The sequence below is a fragment of the Acomys minous genome, assembly GCF_964271855.1.
Source record: "Acomys minous genome assembly, chromosome: 20".
NCBI classification, from domain to species: domain Eukaryota; kingdom Metazoa; phylum Chordata; class Mammalia; order Rodentia; family Muridae; genus Acomys; species Acomys minous.
Window position 1 is genome coordinate 10314893 of NC_140502.1, and position 24341 is coordinate 10339233.

At 50.2% G+C, this 24341-nt stretch overlaps 2 protein-coding genes across 3 annotated transcripts in view; one reads left to right on the forward strand and one right to left on the reverse strand.

Annotated features, from left to right (window-relative positions):
• The window catches only part of BRSK1 (BR serine/threonine kinase 1), a 58416-nt gene extending 42649 nt beyond the window's left edge, over positions 1–15767 (forward strand). For both annotated transcript variants that reach the window (XM_084770306.1, XM_084770305.1), the window contains exons 8-19: positions 3192–3338; positions 3735–3766; positions 4124–4294; positions 4992–5089; positions 5307–5466; positions 5674–5734; positions 6161–6530; positions 7136–7184; positions 7275–7398; positions 7881–8079; positions 9867–9956; positions 15079–15767. In XM_084770306.1, coding sequence (XP_084626432.1) covers positions 3192–3338; positions 3735–3766; positions 4124–4294; positions 4992–5089; positions 5307–5466; positions 5674–5734; positions 6161–6530; positions 7136–7184; positions 7275–7398; positions 7881–8079; positions 9867–9956; positions 15079–15236 — 1659 coding nt within the window. In that variant the 3' untranslated portion in view covers positions 15237–15767. The remainder of the gene's footprint in view (positions 1–3191; positions 3339–3734; positions 3767–4123; positions 4295–4991; positions 5090–5306; positions 5467–5673; positions 5735–6160; positions 6531–7135; positions 7185–7274; positions 7399–7880; positions 8080–9866; positions 9957–15078) is intronic.
• TMEM150B (transmembrane protein 150B) lies at positions 15466–23659 on the reverse strand. Its single transcript, XM_084770352.1, has 6 exons — positions 23231–23659; positions 22944–23003; positions 22770–22837; positions 22310–22437; positions 19058–19241; positions 15466–16166 (listed from the first exon to the last, which is right to left on the reverse strand). The coding sequence occupies exons 1-6, from the start codon at positions 23296–23298 to the stop codon at positions 15967–15969; spliced, it is 708 nt and encodes a 235-aa protein (XP_084626478.1). The 5' UTR covers positions 23299–23659; the 3' UTR covers positions 15466–15966.
• Positions 23660–24341: the final 682 nt, after the last annotated feature.

Here is a 24341-nt window from a genome sequence, read left to right on the forward strand (position 1 = left end):
TCCTTTCCTTTTTTGTTTTTGTTTTGTTTTATTTGTTTGTTTTGGTTTTTGTTGTTGTTGGGGTTTTTTTTGGTGTGGTTTTCTTTTGTTTTCTGTTGTTTTTTTTGTTTTTGTTTTTTTTTTTGTTTTTGTTTTTTTGAGACAGGGTCTCTGTGTAGCCTTGGCTGTCCTGGATTTGCATTGTAGACCAGGCTGGCCTCGAACTCACAGTGATCCACCTGCCTCTGCTTCCCGAGTGCTGGGATTAAAGGCGTGTGCCACCACGCCCGGCCCCTTATTTTCTTTGCTGTTTTAAACATTTGTTTCTGTTTTCAGTGGAGGGGGCGAGGGGGATGTCCTTCCAAGGCATGCATGAGGTCAGAGGGCGACTGGCAGGAGGCAATTCTTTCCTTCACCCGAGTGGGCCGCAGGGATGGGGCTGGTACACGGCTTGGCAGCACATGCCTTTACCTGACGGGTCACTTCACGATCCTGCTTGATACAGGTTCTCATATATCTCAGGCTGGCTTTGACCTCGTTATGTAACTGGAGATGACCTGGAGCATCTGATCTTCCTGCTTCTACCTCCTCCCATTGCTATGGTTACAGGGGTCAACTCCGTGTCGAGTTTATGCCGTGGCGGGAATTCTGCCCAGTTGTGTACATGCTAGACAAACAGTCTGTTGCCGACTTAGCCACATCCCCAGCCATTTGGTTTGGCTTGGTTTTTGTTGTTGTTGTTTTGTTCTTCGAGACAGGGTTTCTCCGTGTAGCCTTGGCTGTCCTGGACTTGCTTTGTAGACCAGGGTGGCCTCGAACTCACAGCAATCCACCTGCCTCTGCCTCCTGAGTGCTGAGATTAAAAGCGTGCACCACCACGCCCAGCTTGTTTTGTTTATTCTCCACCCCACCCCCACCTCTCTCTCCCTCGTTAGATTGGTGTTTGTTTCAGATAGGATCTTTCTATGTAGATCAGGCTGGCCTCGAACCAATAGAAGTTACCAGCCAAAAGCTACCAAGTTCTGGGATTAAAGCCATGTGCCACCACACCAGACCCTCTTGTTTGTCTGAGACAGAATCTCACTAATAACCCTGGCTGGTTTAGAATTTACTATGTAGATCAGGCTGGCCTTGAACTCATGGAGATTCCGCTGCCTCTGCTTCCTGAGTGCTAAGATGACACCACACCCAGCCCTCTCAATTGTTTTATTGGTATGGCTGTCTTTTTATTACTTACATATGCTGAAATTAGAGGCATGACTCACCCCACCTGGTGTCCTCCCTCCGTCCATCCATCCGTCCATCCATCCGTCCCTCTGTCCCTCCCTTATTCTTCTTCAGACTAGATCTTGCTATGCAACCCACAGAGGAAGAGAACTCACTATGTAGCCCAGGCTGGCCTCGAACTTGCATCCATCCTCCTGCCTTAGCCTCCTGAGAGCTGGGATTACAAGCATGCATCACCATCCCTGGCAAATACAACGTGACAAGTGTGGTCTCTCGTGGGATTTCCCACAGTGCTGGGGACTGAACGTAGGGAGTGGTATATGCAGGCAACACTGCCACTGAACTACATCCCCAGAGTGTCCGCCCCTCTTTTGTTGTTTTTGTTTGTTCCTTTGTTTGAGTCAGAGTCTCACTATGTAGCCCTGGCTGGCCTAGAATTCACTTAGTAGACCAGGATGGCCTCAAACTTGCAGTAGTGATTCTGGTTTTGGTTTTTGTTGTTTAGCGATACTCCCCTGCAAACCTCTACCACGTACGTCACCTACGTATTACTAACAGGACAGACTTTGGCAAACTGTTCAGCTTCTTGTGTCTTAGTTTCCTCATCAAAAAAGTGAGGAGTGTGGGCTGAAGAAATGGCTAAGAGCATTTACTGCTCTTCCAAGAGGACCTGAGTTCAGTTCCCAGCACCCTTCCCAGGCAATTCACAAATGCCTATAACTCTAGCTCCAAAGGATCTGATGCCCCCCTCTGGCTTCCAAAAACACTTGTATACATATGGCATACACACACACACACACACACACACACACACATCTAAATAAAAATACATATATTTGGGGCTATAGAGGTGGCTCAGCAGTTAAAAGCACTGGCTTCTTGGGCCTGGCGTGGTGGCGCACGCCTTTAATCCCAGCACTCGGGAGGCAGAGGCAGGCGGATCTCTGTGAGTTTGAGGCCAGCCTGGTCTACAGAGAGAATGTAGGACAGCCAGGACTACAAGAGAAACCCTGTCTTGATGCCACCCCCTTAAATAATACTAATAATTATAATTTTTTGGCTGGGGGGTCACGGCAGCTTGAGGAACTGTTTAAAGGGGTGCAGCATTAGGAAGGTTGAGAACCGCTGCCTTAGACAGAGCTTAAGATGGGCCAGGTGAGGCTCCAAGTACTAATGTCCCCCTCACCATGGGTACAAGAGTGCCTCTGCCTCCCAAGTGCTGGGATTAAAGGCATGTGCCACCAGGCCCAGCTTTTTAAAAAATAAATAAATAAATAAATAAATAAATAAATAAATAAAATAATATAATAATAATCATTATTATTATTATTATTATTATCATTATCATTATTTTGGTTTTTATGAGACAGGGTTTCTCTGTGTAGCCTTGGCTGTCCTGGACTCACTTTGTAGACCAGGCTGGCTCGAACTCACAGTGATCTGCCTGCCTCTGCCTCCTGAGTGCTGGGATTACAGGCGTTCGCCACCACGCCCGGCATAAAATTATTTTTGTTGCTACTTCATAACTGCAATTTTGCTACTGTTATGAATTGTAATAAATATCTGTGTTTTCTGATGGTCTTAGGCAACCCTTGTGAAAGGGTCATCTGATCCCAAAGGAGTCTCAACCCAGAGGTTAAGAACCACCACTTTAAAGGCCAATCCAAAACTTACATACTCGCTCCAAACCGCTGCAACCCACAGGTGGAGCTGACCTGAGGTTTTTTTGGTTTTTTGGTTTTTTGGTTTTTAAGGTTTATTTATTTATTATGTATACAGTGTTCTGCCTGCATGTACACCTGCACACCAGAAGAGGGCACCAGATCTCATTATAGATGGTTGTGAGCCACCATGTGGTTGCTGGGAATTGAACTCAGGACCTCTGGAAGAACAGTCAGTGCTCTTAACCGCTGAGCCATCTCTCCAGCCCCAACCTGAGGTTTTTTTTTTTGGGGGGGGGGGTTGACCACGCCTGTCTTGCACAGGGGGCGCTGCCGTTCGATGACGACAACCTGCGCCAGCTGCTGGAGAAGGTGAAACGCGGCGTCTTCCACATGCCGCACTTCATTCCTCCAGACTGCCAGAGCCTCCTGCGAGGGATGATTGAAGTGGAGCCCGAAAAACGGCTCAGCGTAAGAAGGAAGAAGGGGGCTGGCAACAGAGCCGCGGTGCATGCATGAGACGACAGAATTCCATCCTTGCATGGGATGAGTTTGTGGGTTAAAGCTACATGCCCAAGATCCAGCAAAATCAGTGCGAGGTTGGATAAGGCATCTCAGGCCTTGGGGGATGACGTATTCGAGGATGGGCAGGGGTTGAAAAGGCTGGCACTGTGCATGGGGAAAACTATAACAGTCTGGAGGTACCCGGAAAGATACGCATTACCACCACCAGGGGGAGACTGTGATGCGTCCTCCTGCCTCTGGTTGAGGAATGAGGATTGGTCAGGGGCCTCCCAGAGTCAGCTGTCATCAAGTTTACTGTTTGCGTTCCTAACTTCTGCTTCCCTGTGACCCACCCTTTCACAGCTGGAGCAAATTCAGAAACATCCTTGGTACCTGTGAGTAGGAGGGAACTGAACAGTTGGGTTCCTGAGGGAGGTAGAGCATGGGGGTTGGGGGGCGTATTCGAGAAGAAAGGTAGAGGGTGGGATGGAGGGAACTATGATCTCAAGCTTCTGCATCCTAGCAGGGGACAAAGCTGAAAAAAAAGGGTGCGGGGACCAGAGGGAGGAGGGAGTGATGGGTCCAAGATTCTGAGTCAAGGGAGCTGAGTCCTAGAGTCTGGATCCCTCGGGTCCAAAGTAAAGCTGGGGACCCTTGCTCTCCAGATCTGGGCATGGGACCTAAGCCTAGGATGATAAAGACCTCTGTCGTAGGATGCTGTCTTCTCCAAAGTGTTTTCTGCACCTTTCCAGGGGCGGGAAACACGAACCAGACCCTTGCCTGGAGCCAGCCCCAGGCCGCAGGGTAGCCATGAGGAGCCTGCCTTCCAATGGAGAGCTGGACCCTGACGTTTTGGAGAGCATGGCGTCTCTGGGCTGCTTCAGAGACCGCGAGAGACTGCATCGAGAACTGCGAAGCGAGGAGTAAGAGCTCCCAAGATCCTTTCGCAGGCGCCCCACTTCACGGGGTTGAAATGGGTTGTGGCAGTTCCCCTAGACAGCCTGCAGGTGGCGTGCCGGGTCCAGTCTTCGGGAACGGACAAATATAGGGGCGTGGCTTACATCTGGTATGCGGGAGAAATTGCAGTCTGTAAACACGCCTAGGAAGTCTTAATGCTGAGTCAGGCATGGAAGGTGTCTTCATTACGTACAACTGAATCAGTACTTAGTCGTGATGTACACTGGACCATTGGAAGTCGGGAAATGGCCTTCTGGCTCCGAGAAGAGAATAAAGACCTGAACACCAGTGTCTAAGAGAGGAGGGCTGGGGGTCTGTGCTTGTACCCATGGGTTCGGGGGCCAGATTTACAAGGTGGCCTGAGCTCCAAAGGACCACAGCAGGTTCTCATTCAGACACAAATTTCGTTATTTTACATACATTTTTTTTCATTACATATATTTACATATGGGAGCAGGGGGTGTATCTGGCAGGGCACATATGTGAAGACCAGAGGAGTTTGGTCGGTTCTCTCTTTCCACCATGTGGCTCGCAGGGATCGCAGGGTCATCAGCCTTTTGTGGCCAAGACCCTTTATCCATCTCTCCAAGCCGCCCTGTGCGCACTGATCTCTGACCTCAGCCGGCCCTTGACGGCCTCCCTCCCGTCTCATTCCTGTCTCAGGGAAAACCAAGAAAAGATGATCTATTATTTGCTTTTGGACCGGAAAGAGCGGTACCCTAGCTGTGAAGACCAGGACCTGCCTCCTCGGAATGATGTTGGTGAGAAAGGCAGATTGGGCAGGTTCAGATCTCAGGATTCCTGAGGGAGGAGGATGCTGTGCACCCTGGGAGTCTGTGGTTTAGACAGCTAGACATTTGTGAGGACCCCTCTCTGCCTCGGTTTCCCCCCCCACCCCCCCACCCCCCATCTGCTTACAAGGCAGTTGTATATGTGTACAGCTGGGCAACTGAGTGTGTTGGTGCCCTCTTCCTTCAGACCCACCTCGGAAGCGTGTGGATTCTCCCATGCTGAGCAGACACGGGAAGCGGAGGCCAGAACGGAAGTCCATGGAAGTCCTGAGTATCACAGATGCTGGGAGTGGTGGCTCCCCAGTGCCTACCAGGCGGGCCTTGGAGATGGCCCAGCACAGTCAGAGGTGAGAAGCTGCGCCCCCTCTGAAAAAAAAACATCTTCGGTCCCAGAATATATAAAGGGATCAGACAAGAGTGTTCTAGGCCCCACTCAGCCTCCCCTTCCTGGTCCTCTTTCCCTGGTCCGGGAGGACATGGGAATGAAGAAACAGCTGAACCTTTTGAAACCCTCTCAGATATAATTTTTTTTTTTTTTTAAATCCTGTAAACAGATCCCGCAGCGTCAGTGGAGCCTCCACTGGTCTGTCCTCCAGCCCTCTGAGCAGCCCAAGGGTAAGGCTAGACCCTCGGAGAATTAAGGCAGCCAGGCCTGAGAGAAGTGAGCAGAGAACTAAACAACAGAAAATACAGTTCCGTGAGGCATTCTTGCCCCGAAGTGTCAAAGGCCCTATTTCTGTCTTCTCAAGATTGGGTCTATAGTATGTCCAAGGGGTTTTAAGCATTTATCAGAAGTTCTTTGAGCACCTTCAGTGTGCCAGTCTCTGCTTGCTAGAGACTGTCTCAGTCACAGAGTCTCTTCCTGTGCCAGGCTGTGGTTGCAGCCTTAATGTGGTAGTTGGAGACAGTTCCTATGTGGCAAATCCTGCACATGGACTACAATTCCCAGCATGCCTCGCAGCCACCTCGCAACATGTCTGAGCAAGTAGTACTACTCCCAAAGCCTCTGAACTCTCACCAGATCCTGCTTTTTCTCCACAGAGTCCGGTCTTTTCCTTCTCGCCGGAGCCAGGCGCTGGAGATGAGGCTAGAGGCGGAGGCTCCCCAACTTCCAAAACACAGACTCTGCCTTCTCGGGGTCCAAGAGGCGGGGGCGCTGGGGAGCAGCCACCGCCCCCTAGTGCCCGCTCCACGCCCTTGCCCGGACCACCAGGCTCCCCACGCTCCTCCGGAGGAACCCCCTTGCACTCACCTCTGCACACGCCTAGAGCCAGCCCTACTGGAACCCCTGGAACGACGCCACCTCCCAGCCCAGGAGGTGGCGTCGGGGGAGCCGCCTGGAGAAGTCGTCTCAATTCCATCCGCAACAGTTTCCTGGGCTCCCCTCGCTTCCACCGGCGCAAGATGCAGGGTAGGGGGTCTCAGCAGATGCAGGGCTGGGGTTGTCAACTGCTGAGTTCTAATGTGGGAAGGAAGGGCTGAGTCCTCTTGTCTGCCAGGAAATTTCCATGACGGGGGTGGGGTGGGGGGGTGGGGCTCTTCAGGTAGGAAAGAGACCCATCTTCCCAAGACCCAAGGCAAATAGGGATGAATAGGTTTGGAGGGGCAAGGCAGGCTTTGGGAAAGAGGAGATGGGGGGGGGGGGACAGGTTCTGGGTCGCCTACTCATTGGTCCCTGGGGGCTTGCGCCCCACCCTCGGGGGTGTGTGGTCTAATCACACCACCTATCCCCAAAGGACCAGATCTGAGTGAGGGAATTGTAGTTAGCCATTTGGGACGACTGAACGCACAAGGTCCCGCTGATAAATATTAAGTATTGACTACTTTCGGGCCGGGCGTGGTGGCGCACGCCTTTAATCCCAGCGGATCGCTGTGAGTTCGAGGCCAGCCTGGTCTACAAAGTGAGTCCAGGACAGCCAAGGCTACACAGAGAAACCCTGTCTCGAAAAAAAAAAAAAACAAAAACAAAAACAAAAACAAAAGTATTGACTACTTTCTCTCCCACCCCCTAACCAGTCCCCACCGCTGAGGAGATGTCCAGTTTGACGCCAGAATCGTCTCCCGAGTGAGTTCAACACGCGCAGGAACTAAGTGGGGACCAAGGAGATTAGTCTCTTAGCGCCTTCCTGACTCTCCTATCCCCGCTTCCACTCAGGCTGGCAAAACGTTCCTGGTTCGGGAACTTCATCTCCTTGGACAAAGAAGAACAAATATTCCTCGTGCTAAAGGACAAACCTCTCAGCAGCATCAAAGCGGACATTGTCCATGCCTTTCTGTCGGTGAGATTTCCTGGCATCCCTACAGACCACAAAAGCTACCTCACCCTCCCTGCCACTCTAATCCCTGGCCTGGCTTCCTTCTGAGACTCATGGGATTTGTAGTTCTCCATCAAGAGGGAGACTTGATCTATATGGGACATACTGTTGGGCCCAAAGCCTAAAAACAGTTTTAAAAAAAAAAAGACACTAAATAACAAGTTCCTGAGTGTCCGGGGAGGATGAGTGAGTAGCCATGCCTTGCCACAAGATCTGAGGGTGATTTAAGACCTTTCTCAGTAACAGACCACATGAATTTAGGATTCATTATTCGGACTGTAGGGCTGAGGAACAACACAGGAAGCACCAGCAGACAACGGGCCTTCCCGAGGCTGTTACTCTTCCACCCACTGGGCTGACGGGACTGGTTCCTTGTCCCGAGCCAGGTGTAGAGTGGTTACCTGCTCCTTAGCCTCACTGCATCCTTATATATCCTTACCTCCTAGATCCCCAGCCTGAGTCACAGCGTGCTGTCACAGACCAGCTTCAGGGCCGAATACAAGGCCAGCGGTGGCCCCTCCGTCTTCCAGAAGCCTGTCCGCTTCCAGGTGGACATCAGCTCCTCTGAGGGTCCAGAACCCTCACCCCGAAGAGATGGCAGCAGTGGAGGTGGCATCTACTCCGTCACCTTTACTCTGATATCTGGTGAGTCTCTCTTGACCAGCCTCGGGGGGTATTCAAGATCTCTAAAATAGGGGGCTGGAGAGGTGGCTCAGGGGTTAGGAGCACTGACTGGTCTTCCAAAGGCCCTGGGTTCAATTCCCAGGGATCACATGGTGGCTCACAACCATCTATAATGAGATCTGGTGCCCTCTTCTGGCTTGCAAGCATACATGTAGGCAAAACACTGTATAAATAAGTAAGTAAGTAAATAAATAAATAAATCTTTAAGATCTCTAAAATAGAATGTCAGCCAGGAGGGCAGCAAGAAGAGGAAATCAGCACAGAATGTGAGTGTCCCCCCACCCGACCCCCAACGTGCTTTCCTTTTTGTCTTTCCGTCGGTGTGTGCAATGAAAAGTTATTCCATGGGTATCAGCAATCACTCATTTTACCAAGGGGGAAAAAAACTGCAGAGTACTTCGTGATATCTTCTCATCTTCTACTAGAAGTATAACCATGCCAGCCTCAAATATCAGTGCTCTGCCCAGGGCAGACATCACCAATCTATTCATGGAGTTCTTTCTAAGCTTAGCTCCAGGCAGCCATGACCAATCAAGTGTTAGCCTGAGTGAGGAAAAGCCTGAGGGATGCCTTCCTGCCAATTCTTGGTTCCTGCATCTTAATATTGGGGCTATGTTTACATACGTATACATATGCATATATATTCATGTGCTCTCTTTGTCACCAGTTTTAACATGTTATGATCAGGAGATGAGTTTGCCCTAAGAGTCTTCAAATCTGGCCGTAATGTGTATGTGTGACACAACAGTCTTGTGGCCGCCAAAGGACAGTATCAGATTCCCTGGAACCAGAGTTGCAGGTAGTTAGTTGTGAGCTACCATGTGGGTGCTGAAAATCAAACTCAAGTCCTCCAGGAGAGCAGCAGCCAGTGCTCTTAACCGCTGGGTCATCTGTCCAGTCCCTCACTTATTTTTCTTATATTTTTTTTCCCCTTCACCTCCTTAAAGAAAGTAAAATCAGCAACAACATCTGCTTAAATAGAAACCATCACCTACTGTTATATTAAAATGAAGACATCTATGTGTAATTGGGTTTCTTTTTTTTTTTTTTTTTTTTTTTGAGACAGGGTTTCTCCGTGTAGCCTTGGCTGTCGCATTGTAGACCAGGCTGGCCTCAAACTCACATCGATCCACCTGCCTCTGCCTCCAAAGTCCTGGGATTAAAGGCGTGCGCCACCTCCTGGCTATAATTGGGTTTTTTTGTTGTTGTTGTTGTTTTGTTTTTGTTTTGTTTTGTTTTGTTTTGTTTTCGAGACAGGGTTTCTCTGTGTAGCCTTGGCTGTCCTGGACTCCCTTTGTAGACCAGGCTGGGCCTCGAACTCACAGTGATCCACCTGCCTCTGCCTCCCGAGTCCTGGGATTAAAGGCGTGCGCCACCACCACCACCCAGCTGTAATTGGGTTTCTTAAGTACGATACAGGGATCCATTTGGGAACCAGTTCTTGATGTAGTCCCAACAGAGTCAGGAAAATTAACCCTTAAAGGAGGACAGTCTTGCTTCATGGAAGGACCTTGTCTGCCCCTACTCTGTTTTTGGTTTTGGTTTTGGTTTTGGTTTTTCGAGACAGGGTTTCTCTGTGTAGCCTTGGCCATCCTGGACTCACTTTGTAAACCAGGCTGGCCTCGAACTCACAGCGATCTGCCTGCCTCTGCCTCCCGAGTGCTGGGATTAAAGGTGTGCGCCACCACGCCCGGCTTCTGCTCCCACTCTGAATCACTGTATTTCCTGTTGGCCCATTCTTTCCCCAGGTCCCAGCCGGCGGTTCAAGCGAGTGGTAGAGACGATCCAGGCACAGCTGCTGAGCACTCACGACCAGCCCTCCGTGCAGGCCCTGGCAGGTGGGTGGCAGTGGCTGGTGATGGGCACATATCCAGGGTGACCAGGTGTGAGCTCTGCTCTCTCTCTCTCTCTCTCTCTCTCTGCTGCTCTCAGGCAGGGCTCGTTTTGGACTTTTTGCCCTGTGTCTTGCTGAGGCCTCCCCATGCACTGTTGGGAACAGATTTCCCCCTAAGAGGCTGGGGTCTGAGAAAGGATTCCTCAGGAACATGGAGGCCCTAAGAGGAAAGCAGGACCCATGTTGAGAACAACAGAACATGGCGCCACAGAGCTCCGGAGCTCTGCTCTGTAGGAGAGTGACCAGCCACACCGCCATCCTGGTGTGCCTGGAACTAAGAGACAGGTTTTAGCCTTTAAGCTAAAACCAGGAGAGATGAGACAGATTGGTGGCCCTCTTTGCAGGACCCAAATGCATGTCCTTGAAGGACATAGTTCTCATCTGGCATCGAGGGGGCCGAGCAGAGGCCAGGCCTCGGGGAGGTGGTGTAACTCGTTCAGTGACATAAACTGGCCAGGGGCTAGCTCAGAGGTAGGCCGCTTGCCTAGCGAGAGGAAGGGGCCTGGATTCAGTCTCCATCAAAGAAAAAGGAAAAACAAAAAAATATGAACCAAGTGACTATTTTTTTTAAAGATTTATTTATTTATTACATATTACATATACAGTGTTCAGCCTGCATGTACACCTGCAGGCCAGAAGAGGGCGCCAGATCTCATTATAGATGGTTGTGAGCCACCATGTGGTTGCTGGAAACTGACTCAGGACCTCTGGAAGAGCAGCCAGTGCTCTTAACCACTGAGCCATCTCTCCAGCCCCCCCGAGTGACTTTTTAAACATTAGGAAACACCAGGTACGGAGATGTGTGCATGCATGCCTTCAGTCCAAGCGTTCAGCAAGCTGAGGCAGGAGAATTCCCACAGACTCAACGCCATCCTGACCGATGAGTTTCAGGCCATTTTAGCCACTTAGTAAAACTGTCACAAAGCTAGCCAGGCGTGGTGGCGCACGCCTGTAATCCCAGTCCTCAGGAGGCAGAGGCAGGAGGATCTCTGTGAGTTCGAGGCCAGCCTGGTCTACAGAGTGAGTCCAGGAAAGCCAAGACTACACAGAGAAACCCTGACTCAAAAACATTTAAAAAACAAAACAAAAACAAAAACTGTCATAAAAGCAAACAAGGCTGAGGATGCAGCTCAGTTATAGAGTGCTTGGCCAGCATGCTCCGTGCTCTGGGTTCAATCCTAGCACCACGCAAACTGGGAAGTGGTGTTACACGCAGCTATAATGCGAGCCAGCACTTTGGAGGTAGAGCCAGGAGGTCAGAAATCCAAAGTCATCCTCAGCTTATGTATCGGATTCAAGGCTGGACAGATACTCAAGAGACTCTGTCTCAAAAACTGTAAAAATATATATTATTTTAATTAATTTTTTAAAAATAATATTACTTATTTTATGTATATGGGCGTTCTTGCCTGCACGTATGTCTGTCTGTGTGCCCTGTACATGGTTGGTGCGTGTGAAGGCCAGAAGAGGGCATCAGATCCTGTGGAAATGGTATTACAGAGAGCTGCCAGCTGGGGAGCCATCACCCAGAAGAGCAGCGAGGGCCCCTAGCCATTAAGCCATCTCCTCAGCCAAGAATTTTTGTTGTTGTTGTTGTTTAGAGACTGGAAGTCCAATATCAAAACAGCAAGAGAGATTTGGTGTCTGTTTGGTGCCCACATCCTCGCTCTCGGATGGTCTTTGTGTCTCCAGCATGGACAAAGGGCGAAGGAGAGACCTGAGGGGTCATGCTTGGTTTTGTTTTTGGTTTGTTTGGGTTTTTTTTTGTTGTTTTTTGTTTTGTTTTTCCAGGCAGGGTCTCCTATAGCCCAGAGTAGCCTTGAGCTCAAAATGTAGTTTCAGATGATCTTGAACACTTGAACTTCGCATTCCAGTCGTGTACCACCTGTCTAGCCCTCAGTGAGGTCTCTTAAGATTTCAGGGCACTAAAGCCGAGTGTGGTGGCGCACGCCTTTGATCCCAGCACTCAGGGAGGCAGAGGTAAGCGGGTCGCTGTGAGTTCGAGGCCAGCCAGGGCTACACAGAGAAACTCGGTCTCAAAAAAAAAAGAAAAGAAAGAAAAAGAAAATAGGAAAGTGGGCTCCATTGTAGGATGCAAGAAAGGAGCATGGTAAGTGCACAAGAGTCTAGTGAAATCAGCCTGGCATCCCTCTGTCTCCAGGCAAAAAGAATCCAGCAATGAATGTAGCAGCCGCTAGAGGACACGAGTGGACTAGTCTTGGATTTGGGGTTCATTACCTATGGCTGCCATTGGCAAATGACCTCAAAGTTGGTCCCTGAAACAATCCAGATTTTTCATCCTCCTGTGCTGGGGGTGAGAGACCTAGGTGGACTTCAGGGTGTCGCTGTCCTAAGAGCTGTGCTCTCTTGCTTTGCAGCTTCTACTGTCACCCGTGGCCTGTTCCTCCAGAGCCCATAACACTGCTCCGCCCCTGACATTACTGGTTCAATTGTGTCGCTTATCTGGGTCTGCCCAGATAATGCAGGGCAGGCTCCCCCTCCTACGTGGGATCTCCCAAATCACAGCACTTGGTCTCAACGTTTTCACAGGTCCCCAGCTTTGTGATGTGACCCTCTGTGGAGGATTTGGCCTATCACAGCCTCCTGGAGGGACATTTGGCAGTATGTGGAGGCTTTTTTTTTTTTTTTTTGGATCGTCTCACAAGGAGGGCAGGAAGTTATTATTGACATCATGTGGGTGGGGACCGGGGATGCTGAAAAAAAAAAAACCTAACTCATGGAACACCTCTCAGAACAAAGTTATTCAGGCCTTGATGTCAGTGCCCAGGAAGATTAGTAAAACTACTGGCTGTGCTACAACAAAATTCCTTACAGAAGCGACTTCAGGAAGTGGGCACTGGCACGGGGAGCTCAGCATCCAAAGGTGCTTGCCACTGAGCCTGACGACCTGAGTTAAGCCCCATGACCACGTGGGGGAGAGGAGAACACCTTCCTGCATGTTGTCCCCTGACCTGGACATCCCGGAACTGTAATGTGTGTGTGTGTGTGTGTGTGCGCGCGCACACACACACACACAGGAAGGAAGGAAGAAAGAAGGATCTAGAGGACGGTCCCTTGTGGCCCAGGGGACATGACATCAGGAAGGAGCTCAGGCAGCTGGTCTCTCTGTCCACAGTCAGGAAGCAGAAAGTGATGAATGCTGCTGCCCAGCGCGCTCTCTCTCTCTCTCTGTCTTTCTCACTCTCTCTCTCCTTGGCATTCTGCTCAGGACCCCAGCTCATGTGGTGGTCCTGCTCACATCAGGACGGGCCTTCCCTCCCTCACTTATCCTGATTCAGACTCTCCTTTACAGACATGCTTGGAGCCTTGTTTCCATGAGGACTCTAGATCCTGTTAACCTGACCTGTTAACTTGGGAGGCTGAGGCAGGAGGATCAGGTGTGCAAGGGCATCCTCTGCTATATAGAGTGAGAGTTCAAGGCTAACCTGAGCTATGTGAGATTCTCTCTCTCTCTCTCTCTCTCTCTCTCTCTCTCTCTCTCTCTCTCTCTCTCTCTCTCTCTCTCTCTTTGGTTTTTCAAGACAGGGTTTCTCTGTGTAGCCCTGGCTTCCCTGGAACTCACTCTGTAGACCAGGCTGGCTTCGAACTCACAGAGACTGACCCAACTCTGCCTCCCTGATTGCTGAGATTAAAGGTGTGCACCACCACTGCCCAGCTGAAAGAGATCCTGTCTCAAACAAACAAACAAACAAAACAAAACAAAACAAAATGGTGGGTGAAGGTGGGCTAGAGAGATGACCCAGAGAATGCTTGTTGCTCTTACAGAAGCCCCCAGCGCCCCCATGATGCCTCATAAACATCCAGAACTCTGGTTCCAGGAGATCTACTGTTCTGTTCTGAACTCCGTGGACACCAGGCAGGCACATGGTGCGCACTTACGCAGGAAACCATTGATAAGATAACGACAACAAAGCAGCGGCAGAGAAATGGCTTGGCCAACAAGCACCAGAACTTGAGTGTCATCCCCAGAACCCACATAGAACAAGTCTGGGGGCTGGGGATTTATTTAGCTCAGTGGTTAAGCATTGCCTAGCAAGGCAAGCCTCTATTCACAGCTCCAGGGGGGGAAAAAGAAAAGCCAGCTACTGGCAGCAAGGCCCTATAATCCCAGCATGGGGGAGGTAGGGACAGAAGAGCCCCCCTAGCCCGTCTAACCCATGGGTGAGCTTCAGGGTCAGTGAAAGAGCCAGCTCCCCCAAAAACTGTCCTCTGAGTTCAACCCCATGTGTCGTGGCATGTCTGTGTCCCCACACACAAAACGAATACGTAAAAATGTCATCTAAGAAATAAAATGAGCGACGGGCTGTGGTGGTGACGCACCCCTTTAATCCCAGCACTCAGGAGGCAGAGGCAGGTGGATCCCTGTGAGTTAGAAGTCAGTCCGGTCTACATAGAGAGTACTGATGGTGACCTCCATGTATACATTAACTCACACACATACACACACTAGCATGTGTAGTATGGCCATCCTCGGGTCGGCAGAACCAGAAGGGTCTGAAACCCCCAAACCACTCACAGTACCGTGAGCCCCATTCCTACAGAATTGCCCAGCTGTAGATAAGGGCTATTGCATCAATCCGCTTCTGAGAGCTGACAGTGTCTTGTGGTGGGCCGACCCGGGCCCCAGATAGACTGTGCAGGGCTCTTCAAAGCTACAGGGCACCCATGGGCTCCATGTAGGGAAGGGCGTGCTTCCCCACGGCACACTGTGTTTCTGGGACGTGAAGCCCTACAAATGGTGAACAATCTGTCATGATTGTTGTTTTCACTGTTACTGTTAACATTTATTTATTTGTGTATTAGGGGGATGAGCACGAAGGTCAGAGAAGAACTTGTGGGAGTCAGTTCTCTTACTCTCCGGCTCCTGTGTGGGTCCCAGGGCTTGAACTCAGGTCATCAAGCTTGGCAACAGGCACCTTTCCCCCGCTGAGCCGTCTTGCCAGCCCGAGTTTGGTTTGTTGGTGCTACGGTAACCAGCAGACAAGGAACCTCAACGTGAGTCCTACAGCCTGTCAGCCCATACAAAATGACTTCCTCCTTTGCAGATGAGAAGAACGGAGCCCAGACCCGGCCTGCTGGCACCCCACCCCGAAGCCTGCAGCCCCCACCAGGCCGCCCTGACCCTGATCTGAGCAGCTCCCCCCGCCGAGGACCCCCTAAGGACAAGAAGCTCCTGGCCACCAATGGAACCCCTCTACCCTGACCCCAGGGGTCCAGGGAAGGAGGGGAGCCCCCTCCACCCCCCTTCCCTGCCCCCCTACTGTGAATCTGTATATAAGGCCCAAGGAGTATGTTGGGAGGGGGGGAAAACGCAAAACTCGGCCTTGCCCTGCAGGGATAGGGCTCCAGGGGCCGTGCCCAATGGGGGGAGGTTCTAGGGCAAAAAAAAAAAAAAAAAAAAAGGGCGGGAGCTGTTTCTATTTATTTATTGATTAATTTATTATTTTATTTATTGATCGATCTCTGCGGGTGGGGTGGGGGAGGGATGGGGGTGGCTTAGCAGATCCGGACAGGGCCCTCTGTCTCTGTGTCATCCCCAACCCCCCCGCTCCCCATCCTGGGCCCCTGCACCCCACCAGATCCGTCTCCCCTTCCCCTACGGCCTTCTGTACGGATTTGCTCTCCCGGAAGGAATTCTGGTTTCGCGTGGTCCTGCCTGCGTCCGTGTCTGATTCCGCCGGCGGCAACAACAACAAACAACAACAACAACAAAATAAATAGCCTTGATCAGGGATACCTGGCTGGCCTTTGCCTCTCAGTTCCTGGGGTGCCTCTGATCACGGGGCCGAGTGGGTGCCAAGAGTCCGCCTCTCTATGTAGAGAGCACAAGTCCACTTTGCGTGCGTCCATCAGGCAGTCCACCTCAGCCTCCGCTTCACTGTTGGTCCTGTCTCTCTTCCTCTGCCAACAGCGCAGGGCCTAGTCAGAGCATCTTAAGACATCTGTATATCCGAAGACCCGGGAGGAACCTGTGGGAGGCTGGGGTCCAGTCGAGGCTGTAAGTGCAGAGTGCAGCCACGAAAGCTGGAGAAGTCCACAGCAAAGAGGCCAAAGAGCAAAAAAAGCAACATGGCCACCACCCACTCACAGATAGCCGATGCAGAACGCAGGTGTTGGGAGTGCAGGATGATCACTTCACACCAGTGTCAAGGGTCACATGGTACACGCTAAAGCCCGGAGGACAGCCCACCTCACTTGTTCTGAGATAAACGCATCTTCGGTCATATGAGATGCTCCCTTCTCACCCTCATCCCTCCAAAGGGATTCTAGAAATTGTCCTCAGTCCCCTACAAACCTTGCCCTCCCCCCATCTGTTCCTAGGTTTCTCCTCTCATGTGACCCGGATTAGCACAAGAGTACCAACGCTCCAAACCCATCTCCCAATTTGTGCATCCTTCCTGATCCCAGAACAAGTCTCCTGTCCTCCCGACGTGTCTGAGAGAAATACCATTTCGGTGCCTACAGATGTACTGCTGCTGGGGTTTTCCTCCCCCTTCGTTTGGGCTTATTTTGAAACAGGCTGCCGCGGAGCCCCGGCTTGCTTTGAAATTGCTATGTAGCTGAAGATGACCTTGAAATCCCAATCCTGCTGGGCTGTGGTGGCACACGCCTTTAATCCCAGCACTTGGGAGGCAGAGGCAGGTGGATCACTGTGAGTTCGAGGCCAGCCTGGTCTACAAAGTGAGTCTAGGACAGCCAAGGCTACACAGAGAGACCCTGTCTCAAAAAACCAAAAAAAAAAAAGAAAGAAAGAAAGAAAAAAAAAGAAATCCCAATCCTGTGTTCATCTCCTAAATGTTGGGGTTCGAGGCGTGGGCTACCACACACAAATTACTCAGTGCTGAAGGATAAACCTGGAGCGTCCTGCAAGCTGAGCAAGTGAGCACTCTACGAACTGAGCTACAACCCCAGCCCCAGAGAAGAACCTTCTACATATTCCCAGCCTCTACAAGTCTCAGGCTATTTAGTTTCCTTCCTATTTTATGGCCCATAGCCGCCTCCACGTTAACTCCTTAACAGAACTGAATCTCCTTACTCTAAACCTGTTCCTCTTTCTAAGGGAGCCCACCCTCCCCTCAGATTCAAGTCGGACACTTGGGAGTTCCCCCAGCCCCTAGTGCAGCTGGCCACGTTCTGCACTCTACCCATCACGCCCCTACTGCTTTGACTGGCTCCACGCAACTCCTTAAAACTTTATTTATTTGTTTGTTTGTTTGTTTATTTTTGCAGGTTTATGGTGCTAATGCAGAGGCAGGGGGTTCTCTGTGAGTCTGAGACCATCCTGGTCTGTAGAGTGAGTTCCAGGCCAGCCAGCATTGCATATCGAGACCCAGTCTCCAAAAGAAGGAGAAAACAAGCAAAAACTTTTCTTTCTTTCTTTCGTTCTTTTTGTTGTTTGTTTTTGTTTTTGTTTTTGTTTTGTTTTTTGAGACAGGGTTTCTCTGTGTAGCCTTGGCTGTCCTGGACTCACTTTGTAGACCAGGCTGGCCTCGAACTCACAGCGATCCGCCTGCCTCTGCCTCCCGAGTGCTGGGATTAAAGGCGTGCGCCGCCACACTCGGCTGCAAAAACTTTCTTGTCAAGTTTGCTGGCCTTCCAAAGTCCAGCCCAGAAGGGACAATGCTTTTTCTTGTTGAAACCTCTCATGCTGGTTGCTTTCCCTGGTTTCCTCCTCTCATCACAGTCTATCAACTTACACATCTTTTCACTGATTTCCTCATGCACGTAATGTGTGGACATCAGAGGAGACCTGGGGGAGTAGATGTCACCCTTCCACCATGAAGTTCTCGGTACCGTTAACTGCTTAGCTGTTTCCCCTTCTGTGGGTGCTGTTTTGTTTCTCAAGACAGGCTTAACAGCATATCTGACTCTGCTGGGGCAAATGCTACTTGCTATATAGGCCATTTTAGGTCACTTACACGAACACTCTGGTTCAGGAAAGATGGCGATCTGGAGCCCGTCACTAATTCCAGCCAGGACTTCTGCCTTGTCCAAGAGACTTTCCCTGTTGGAACCTGCTGCAGCTCTCCAGCACCCAGAAAGATCCTTGACATGCTGTGCACAGGAGCTCCCTAGCAGGCAATTATCAACCAACAGAACCTTCTCCTAATGGCTGCTCGCCACATGCTCCATGCCTGGCGTGGATGTAAGATTCTCACAGCCAGAGTCCTATTTCTTCCTCACAACCCTGAAGTCGGCTTGTTAGCTACCTGTGTTTTCTTTAGGACAGGTCTCACCATGAAGCCCGGGCTAGCTTAAGGCTCCGCTACCTACAATTTAATAAGTGAAGAAACTGAGGCACTTCAGGGATTTAAGAAACAAGCAAAGGACAGCCAGGCGTTGGTGATACACGCCTTTAACGCCAGCTAATGCAGAGACAGGAGGATCTCTGTGAGTTCGAGGCCAGCGTAGTCTACAAATTGAGTCCAGGACAGCCAAGGCTACACAAAGAAACCCTGACTCCAGGCTGGAGAGATGGCTCAGTGGTTAAGAGCACCACCTGCTCTTCCAGAGGTCCTGAGTTCAATTCCCAGCAACCACATGGTGGCTCACAACCATCTATAATGTGATCTGATACCCTCTTCTGCAGATAAAGCACTCATATGCAATAAATAAAATAAAATAAAAAGAAAGAAACCCTGGCTCTAAACAAAACAAATGAAAGAAGGAAGAAAGAAAAGAATGAATGAATGAACAAAAGAAAGAAACCAGCAAAAGTTCTCCTACATAATACATGGAGAAACTGAGGCTCCTGGGCAACCAAGCTGACCTCTAAGGCAGTTCTATCTACTTATGATAGTTTTGTTTTTGAGACAGTCCTACCACATCACCCAGACTGGCCTTGAACTCATAATCCTCCCTCTGCAGTATGAGCATTACAGGCTTGTGCCATCATGCCTGCTTTCCACTTCCTACTAGGAAGCTGCGGCCCTGGATGGACACACTAGGGCCCAGCGACAGGAAGGGCCATCCAGTGTGGTACACAGCAAGCCCAAAGAGAAGCCACACCCCTCGGAAGGATACTGGCCACGATGAGGATGGTGGATAGGCTGCAGAGGCTCATGCGCAGAGGATTGATCCAGCGGGGTCCAGGTTGGGGCAGGCCCTTCATCCAGCAGGACAGAAACAGCTGTAGCCAGAAGTACAGGTTGCCCAGGATGAAAGCCAGAAAGGCCCCTGCCAGGTGTACAGGCTTCTGGTTCTTCTCCTGGGGGAAGGGAGAAGAATTGAGGAGAAAATTATGGCAAGAGGAGGAGAATGTCAAGAAGAGACTTTGAACTAGTCCAATGGGGCGGGGGGGGGGGGGGGGGGGGCAACTGAAGACGCAAAAACGTGCGGCTGATGGGATGGCTCAGCTGCTAAATGCTTTCAGGGGGCTGGAGAGATGACTCAGTGGTTAAGGGTAATGACTACTCTTCCGGAGGTCCCAGGTTCAAATCCCAGCACCCACATGGCAGCTCACAACTGTCTGTAACTCCAAGATCTGACACACTTACATAGACATACATGCAGGCAAAACACCAATGCACATAAAATAAAGGTAAACAAAAAAAATTTAAAAAAAAAAAAAGAAAGAAATAGCTCCCAGAAGACGTGCTCTGACCTCCACCCATGAGCTTCAGCCTGCATGTACTTCCTCCTCCCCACAACCCCCCCCCCAAATAGAATCTGCCACCCCTATCACCACCAATTTTCAGATGGATAGGTTATCCCACAGACAAAATACGCCAACTCAAACCAAATTAGACTATATAAAGGGAGGTCAATGGGGGCAGCTCTCAGGCAGGGTCACTGATGTCACAGGACAAGAAATCGCTATGCAGAGCAAGACAGAAAATCTCTGGGGGGGGGGGGGAGGCGGGGCACGTGCAGAGAGAGAGAGAGAGGGAGAGAGAGAGAGGGGCGGAGAGAAAGAGAGAGAGAGACAGAGACAGAGAAACAGAGAGAGAGAGAGAAGAGCCTCTGTGGAAAAGGAAGCCATAGCCGTGCCTCTGGGCTGGAAAGTTCAGGGTCTGTCAACCATTTCCTGTAACAGGTAGGGACTGATGCATGCTGGGAGAACCTGGAAGCCAGGTCCGGTCCGCTTTGGTTAAATGGGTACCTCAGTCTCTTGTCTGGCATATAAATCCCAACACAGACTAGGTACCTCGGCCACTGCCAGCTCCACAAAGCAAGCATGTGTAGGTTTTCTTTTTTAAAGATTTATTTATTATTTATACAGTATTCTGCTCGCTCGTGTCCTGCCCACCACAAGAAGACACCAGATCTCATTACAGGTGGTTGGAAGCCACCATGTGGTTGCTGGGAATTGAACTCGGGACCTTTGGAAGAGCAGACGGTGCTCTTAACCTCTGAGCCATCTCTCCAGCCCCATGCGTAAGTTTTTGTGTGTGTATGTGCATGCCACATATCTGGAGGCCAAAAGAGGGTGCTGGATCCACTGAAGCGGAAATTACAAGCTATTATGAGTACCAGAACCAAATTTGGATCCTTCAAAAGAGCAGCAAGTGTTGCTATTAAGCGGCTCAATCGCAAATTCAAATTTAAATTCAGCCACGTGGTGGGTGGTGCACGCCTTTAATCCCAGCACTTGGGAGGCAGAGGCAGGCGGATCACTGTGAGTTCGAGGCCAGCCTGGTCTACAAAGGGAGTCCAGGACAGTCAAGGCTACACAGAAAGACTCTGTCTTGAAAAATTAAATTAAATTAAAAAATAAATACATGGGCTGGAGAGATGGCTCAGCGGTTTAGAGCGCTGGCCGCTCTTCCAAAGGTCTTGAGTTCAATTCCCAGCAACCACATGGTGGCTCACAACCATCTACAGTGAGATCTTCTGGCATGCAGGTGCATATGCACTTCTGGCGTGCACTGCATACATAATAAATAAATACATCTTTAAAAAAAAAAACATTTAAATTCACCGCTAGGTCCTCAACCCTCAGTGCCAACAATAACACCTCCCACAATGCACATGTTCCGGGAACTTGAGGAAACTTCATCCTGCATCCTCAAAATGGGGAAAGGAAAACATACCCCAAAGGGGAAAGGTCTGTTTATTAGTTTTAGGTTTTTTTTTTTTGAGACAGTGTTTTTCTGTCTCCTCACCCCAACTCCTGGATTGAACCTAGGATTCCACGGGTCAAGGCAATCACCCAGCCACCTAGCTACAATCCCAACCCTAGAGACAGGGTCTCACAGAGCCCAGGCTATCCTTGAACTTGAGGTATGTGGCCTTGAACTTCTGATCCTCTTCCTTCACCTCCCAACTTCGAGGATAACAGGTTTGTAGCACCATATGCAGTAAAATTTGGTGTCTGTCCGGCCCAGGTTTTTTGTTTGTTTGCTGGCTTGCTTAATATTACACTTATTTATTTTGTGGGGAGAAGGAGAAATCATGCCAAGAAGCAAGAGTGGAGGTCAGAGAATAAGACACAAGAGTCAGCCAGGCGTGGTGGCGCACGCCTTTAATCCCAGCACTCCGGAGGCAGAGGCAGGCGGATCGCTGTGAGTTCGAGACCAGCCAGGTCTACGAAGTGAGTTTAGGACAGCCAGGGCTGTTACACAGAGAGACCCTGTCTCAAAAATCAAAAACAAACAAACAAACAAAAAAGTGTCCGCAAGGAAGGAATATAATAACAATAGCATAGTAGTAGCTTGAGGGACATAGGAACAAATGATCAAGCAAATAAATTAAGAAAACAACAGTGGAGGCAGTCTGAATATCCTGTGGCCTCACCCACCCCATCTTTTAACACGAGACAGAACATAAAAAGACAGTTATAAAATAAACCAGTGAGTTTTTTTTTCCTATCCTTTGTCCATTATTCATTCTAAAATTATCTACAGAGTTTCATGAAAGCGGTAACTAGAATCTATGAACCTCTGTTCATTTCAGACCACCCGCAGACAAACTGATTGCTCTCTAGGGTATAGCCAAGGGACACTATGGAGTTCTGTGGAGATTGTGTATAGAGAGAAGCTCCAACCGTTGATTGTACCGATCGCAATAAATTCATGGTTAAATGAGATGGAGAATGGTGGCTACAGTAAGATTCTCCCAACCTCCGAGGGTTCGACAAGGGTCTGAGGACACAGGGGAGCGCAAGATGCTTGCTCCACAGTGCTCTCCATGGTCCAAAAGTAGCGAGAACTACAAATCCCAGAAAGTCTTGCGAGCCGAGTTCACAGAAAGAGCCCTAGAAGCCGCGGAAAACATAAAGGAATTGTAGTCCAGTTTCCAGAGGGTGAGCCCAAGTTGGCTCCCAGAGCATCTTACCTGGAAGTTGCCCACTATGGAAGTTCCCAGGGCACAGAGGATCCCCGAGCACAGAATCAGCTGGTTTTGCCACCTTTTGACGCCCCAGTCCCGTAGTTGGTGATAACGCACAATGCAGATCCAAACAGCTAGGAGAGGGACATGAGTGACCCTCAGTCATCAAAGGCTTCCCAGATGATAAGGGTAGGATTAGGGAAGGGATTTGGCGGTATTGGACTTTGGGGTCTGAGGAAGAAAGGCAGGGGTCTGGACTCCTGAGTCTAAGGGACAAGGGCTGGGGGTATGGGCTGCTCTGGGTCTGAGAGAGGAGGGCTCTTTCTTGGCTTTTTGTGGGGGCCAGGGGGTCGCTCTGGGGGCGAGTGAGGAGGAGCTATTTCTTCTGACCTGGGGAAGGAAGAGCTAGGAATCTTTTCAGGCAGCTTTGGGCTGGCACTGAAAGGAAAGATCTGGAAACACTTACCTAAAGCAGCTCCTGTGTTGAGGACTTGACCAAAAATGCAGCTCTGAGGAGCATAAGACCCGCAGTAACTGCAGAAGAATAACAGGGTCATCCTTTGGCTCTTCCGAGGCAAGACCCTCCGTTTACCTTCCCCGCCTCCCCCACCCCCCCCTTCACCCCTTCAGCCATAACAACCTGATAAAGGGGAACCCTTCCTTCAGGTCCACAGTCCCGTTAAGCACAGCAATCGCGAAACTGAGATGGGAGGAATACAGAAAGTCAGTAAGGGGCTCTCGAATGGATAGCTTTTCCTTTCTCTTCACCAAACAAAACACTTCAGTGTGGGTTCACGGACTTCTGGCCCTCTTCCATTGTTGCAAGCAGGCATCCAAAACCCAGCTGTCCTCCCTCGGACCCAAGAATCCAGACACGAGTCCCTCCTCCCTCAAACCTAAGCATACTCTGGGGCCTCTGGTACTTACACAATCCAGATGCCAGCGATAGCCCACAAAACTAGGATGAGTGGCAGAACGGACAGGTAACCCAACATCGCTGGCCTCTGCAGTGGAAGTGGAGAAGCTGGGTCTCCCAGGTCAGCGCGCTTTCATCAGTTTTAAGGTGTTGATGACACCTGTTTCTGTAACTGCAGTGTCCGGGAAGACTGACTGGCCTCCAGCCCTTCCTCAGGGCACTTTTCCCTATCTTTCTCAGCTCTAAGAAAGTGATGTTTGTCTGATTTCTTGGTTCTTCGCCTCCACCTCCCGGTCTCTGGGTTCCCCCTCAGGCCCTCAGTTCACCAAGTTCCCTCAACTTCCTTGATACATTTTCCAGGTGTGGCAGGAGAAGGCAGGCCTTGACATTCCCACAGAGGCAAAGTCCAAGCTGAGTGTATATGAGATATTGGACCTTGAGTCTTAATCAGTCACTTTGCGCAGGACACCGAAACTACCACTTCCTGTCTCAGATGCGTAAAGGAGGCACCTCAGCTTCAGGGAGCCCCCAACTTCCTTCCCACAGCTTTGTGGGTTCAACGGCCAAATTCCCCAGCACTGTCCTCTCCATAAACTAGATAAAGCCTCCCGAAATACATCCAAGTCACTTCTGTGACTTGGTCCAGCCATGTTTTCCCACTGGCGAATCCAGGTCTCTAAGTTCTAGACTCTTCTACAGACCAGGCTGAATATGTGATCTTCCTGTCATGTCTCAGCCTCCTGAGTGGCTGGAATTACGTTTCTGTACCACCAGGCCGGTTGCTGGTTCCGAGTTTCTGATTTCAGTGCTCAGTCGTTGTTCGGGTTGCTTGGTGTGCGATCTTGAGGATCCCATCCCACATCTTCCCCCTCTTTTTCCCTTCTTCTCACCCTTTCTTTTTCTGTTCTATCAGAGTACCCCAAAAGGGGCAGAGTGTGGGTGAAAAAGGGGATAGTGGGGATGAGATCCCCGTTTCAAATCCCTGCCCCAACAAGCAGCTACTTATTCTTGTTTTCTGAGGCAGGCTCTTATTACATAGCCTAGACTGTCCTAAAAAACAAAACAACAACAACAAAAACCAAACCAATAAAAGTCCCCCCCCAAAAAAAACCCCTCCCCCCC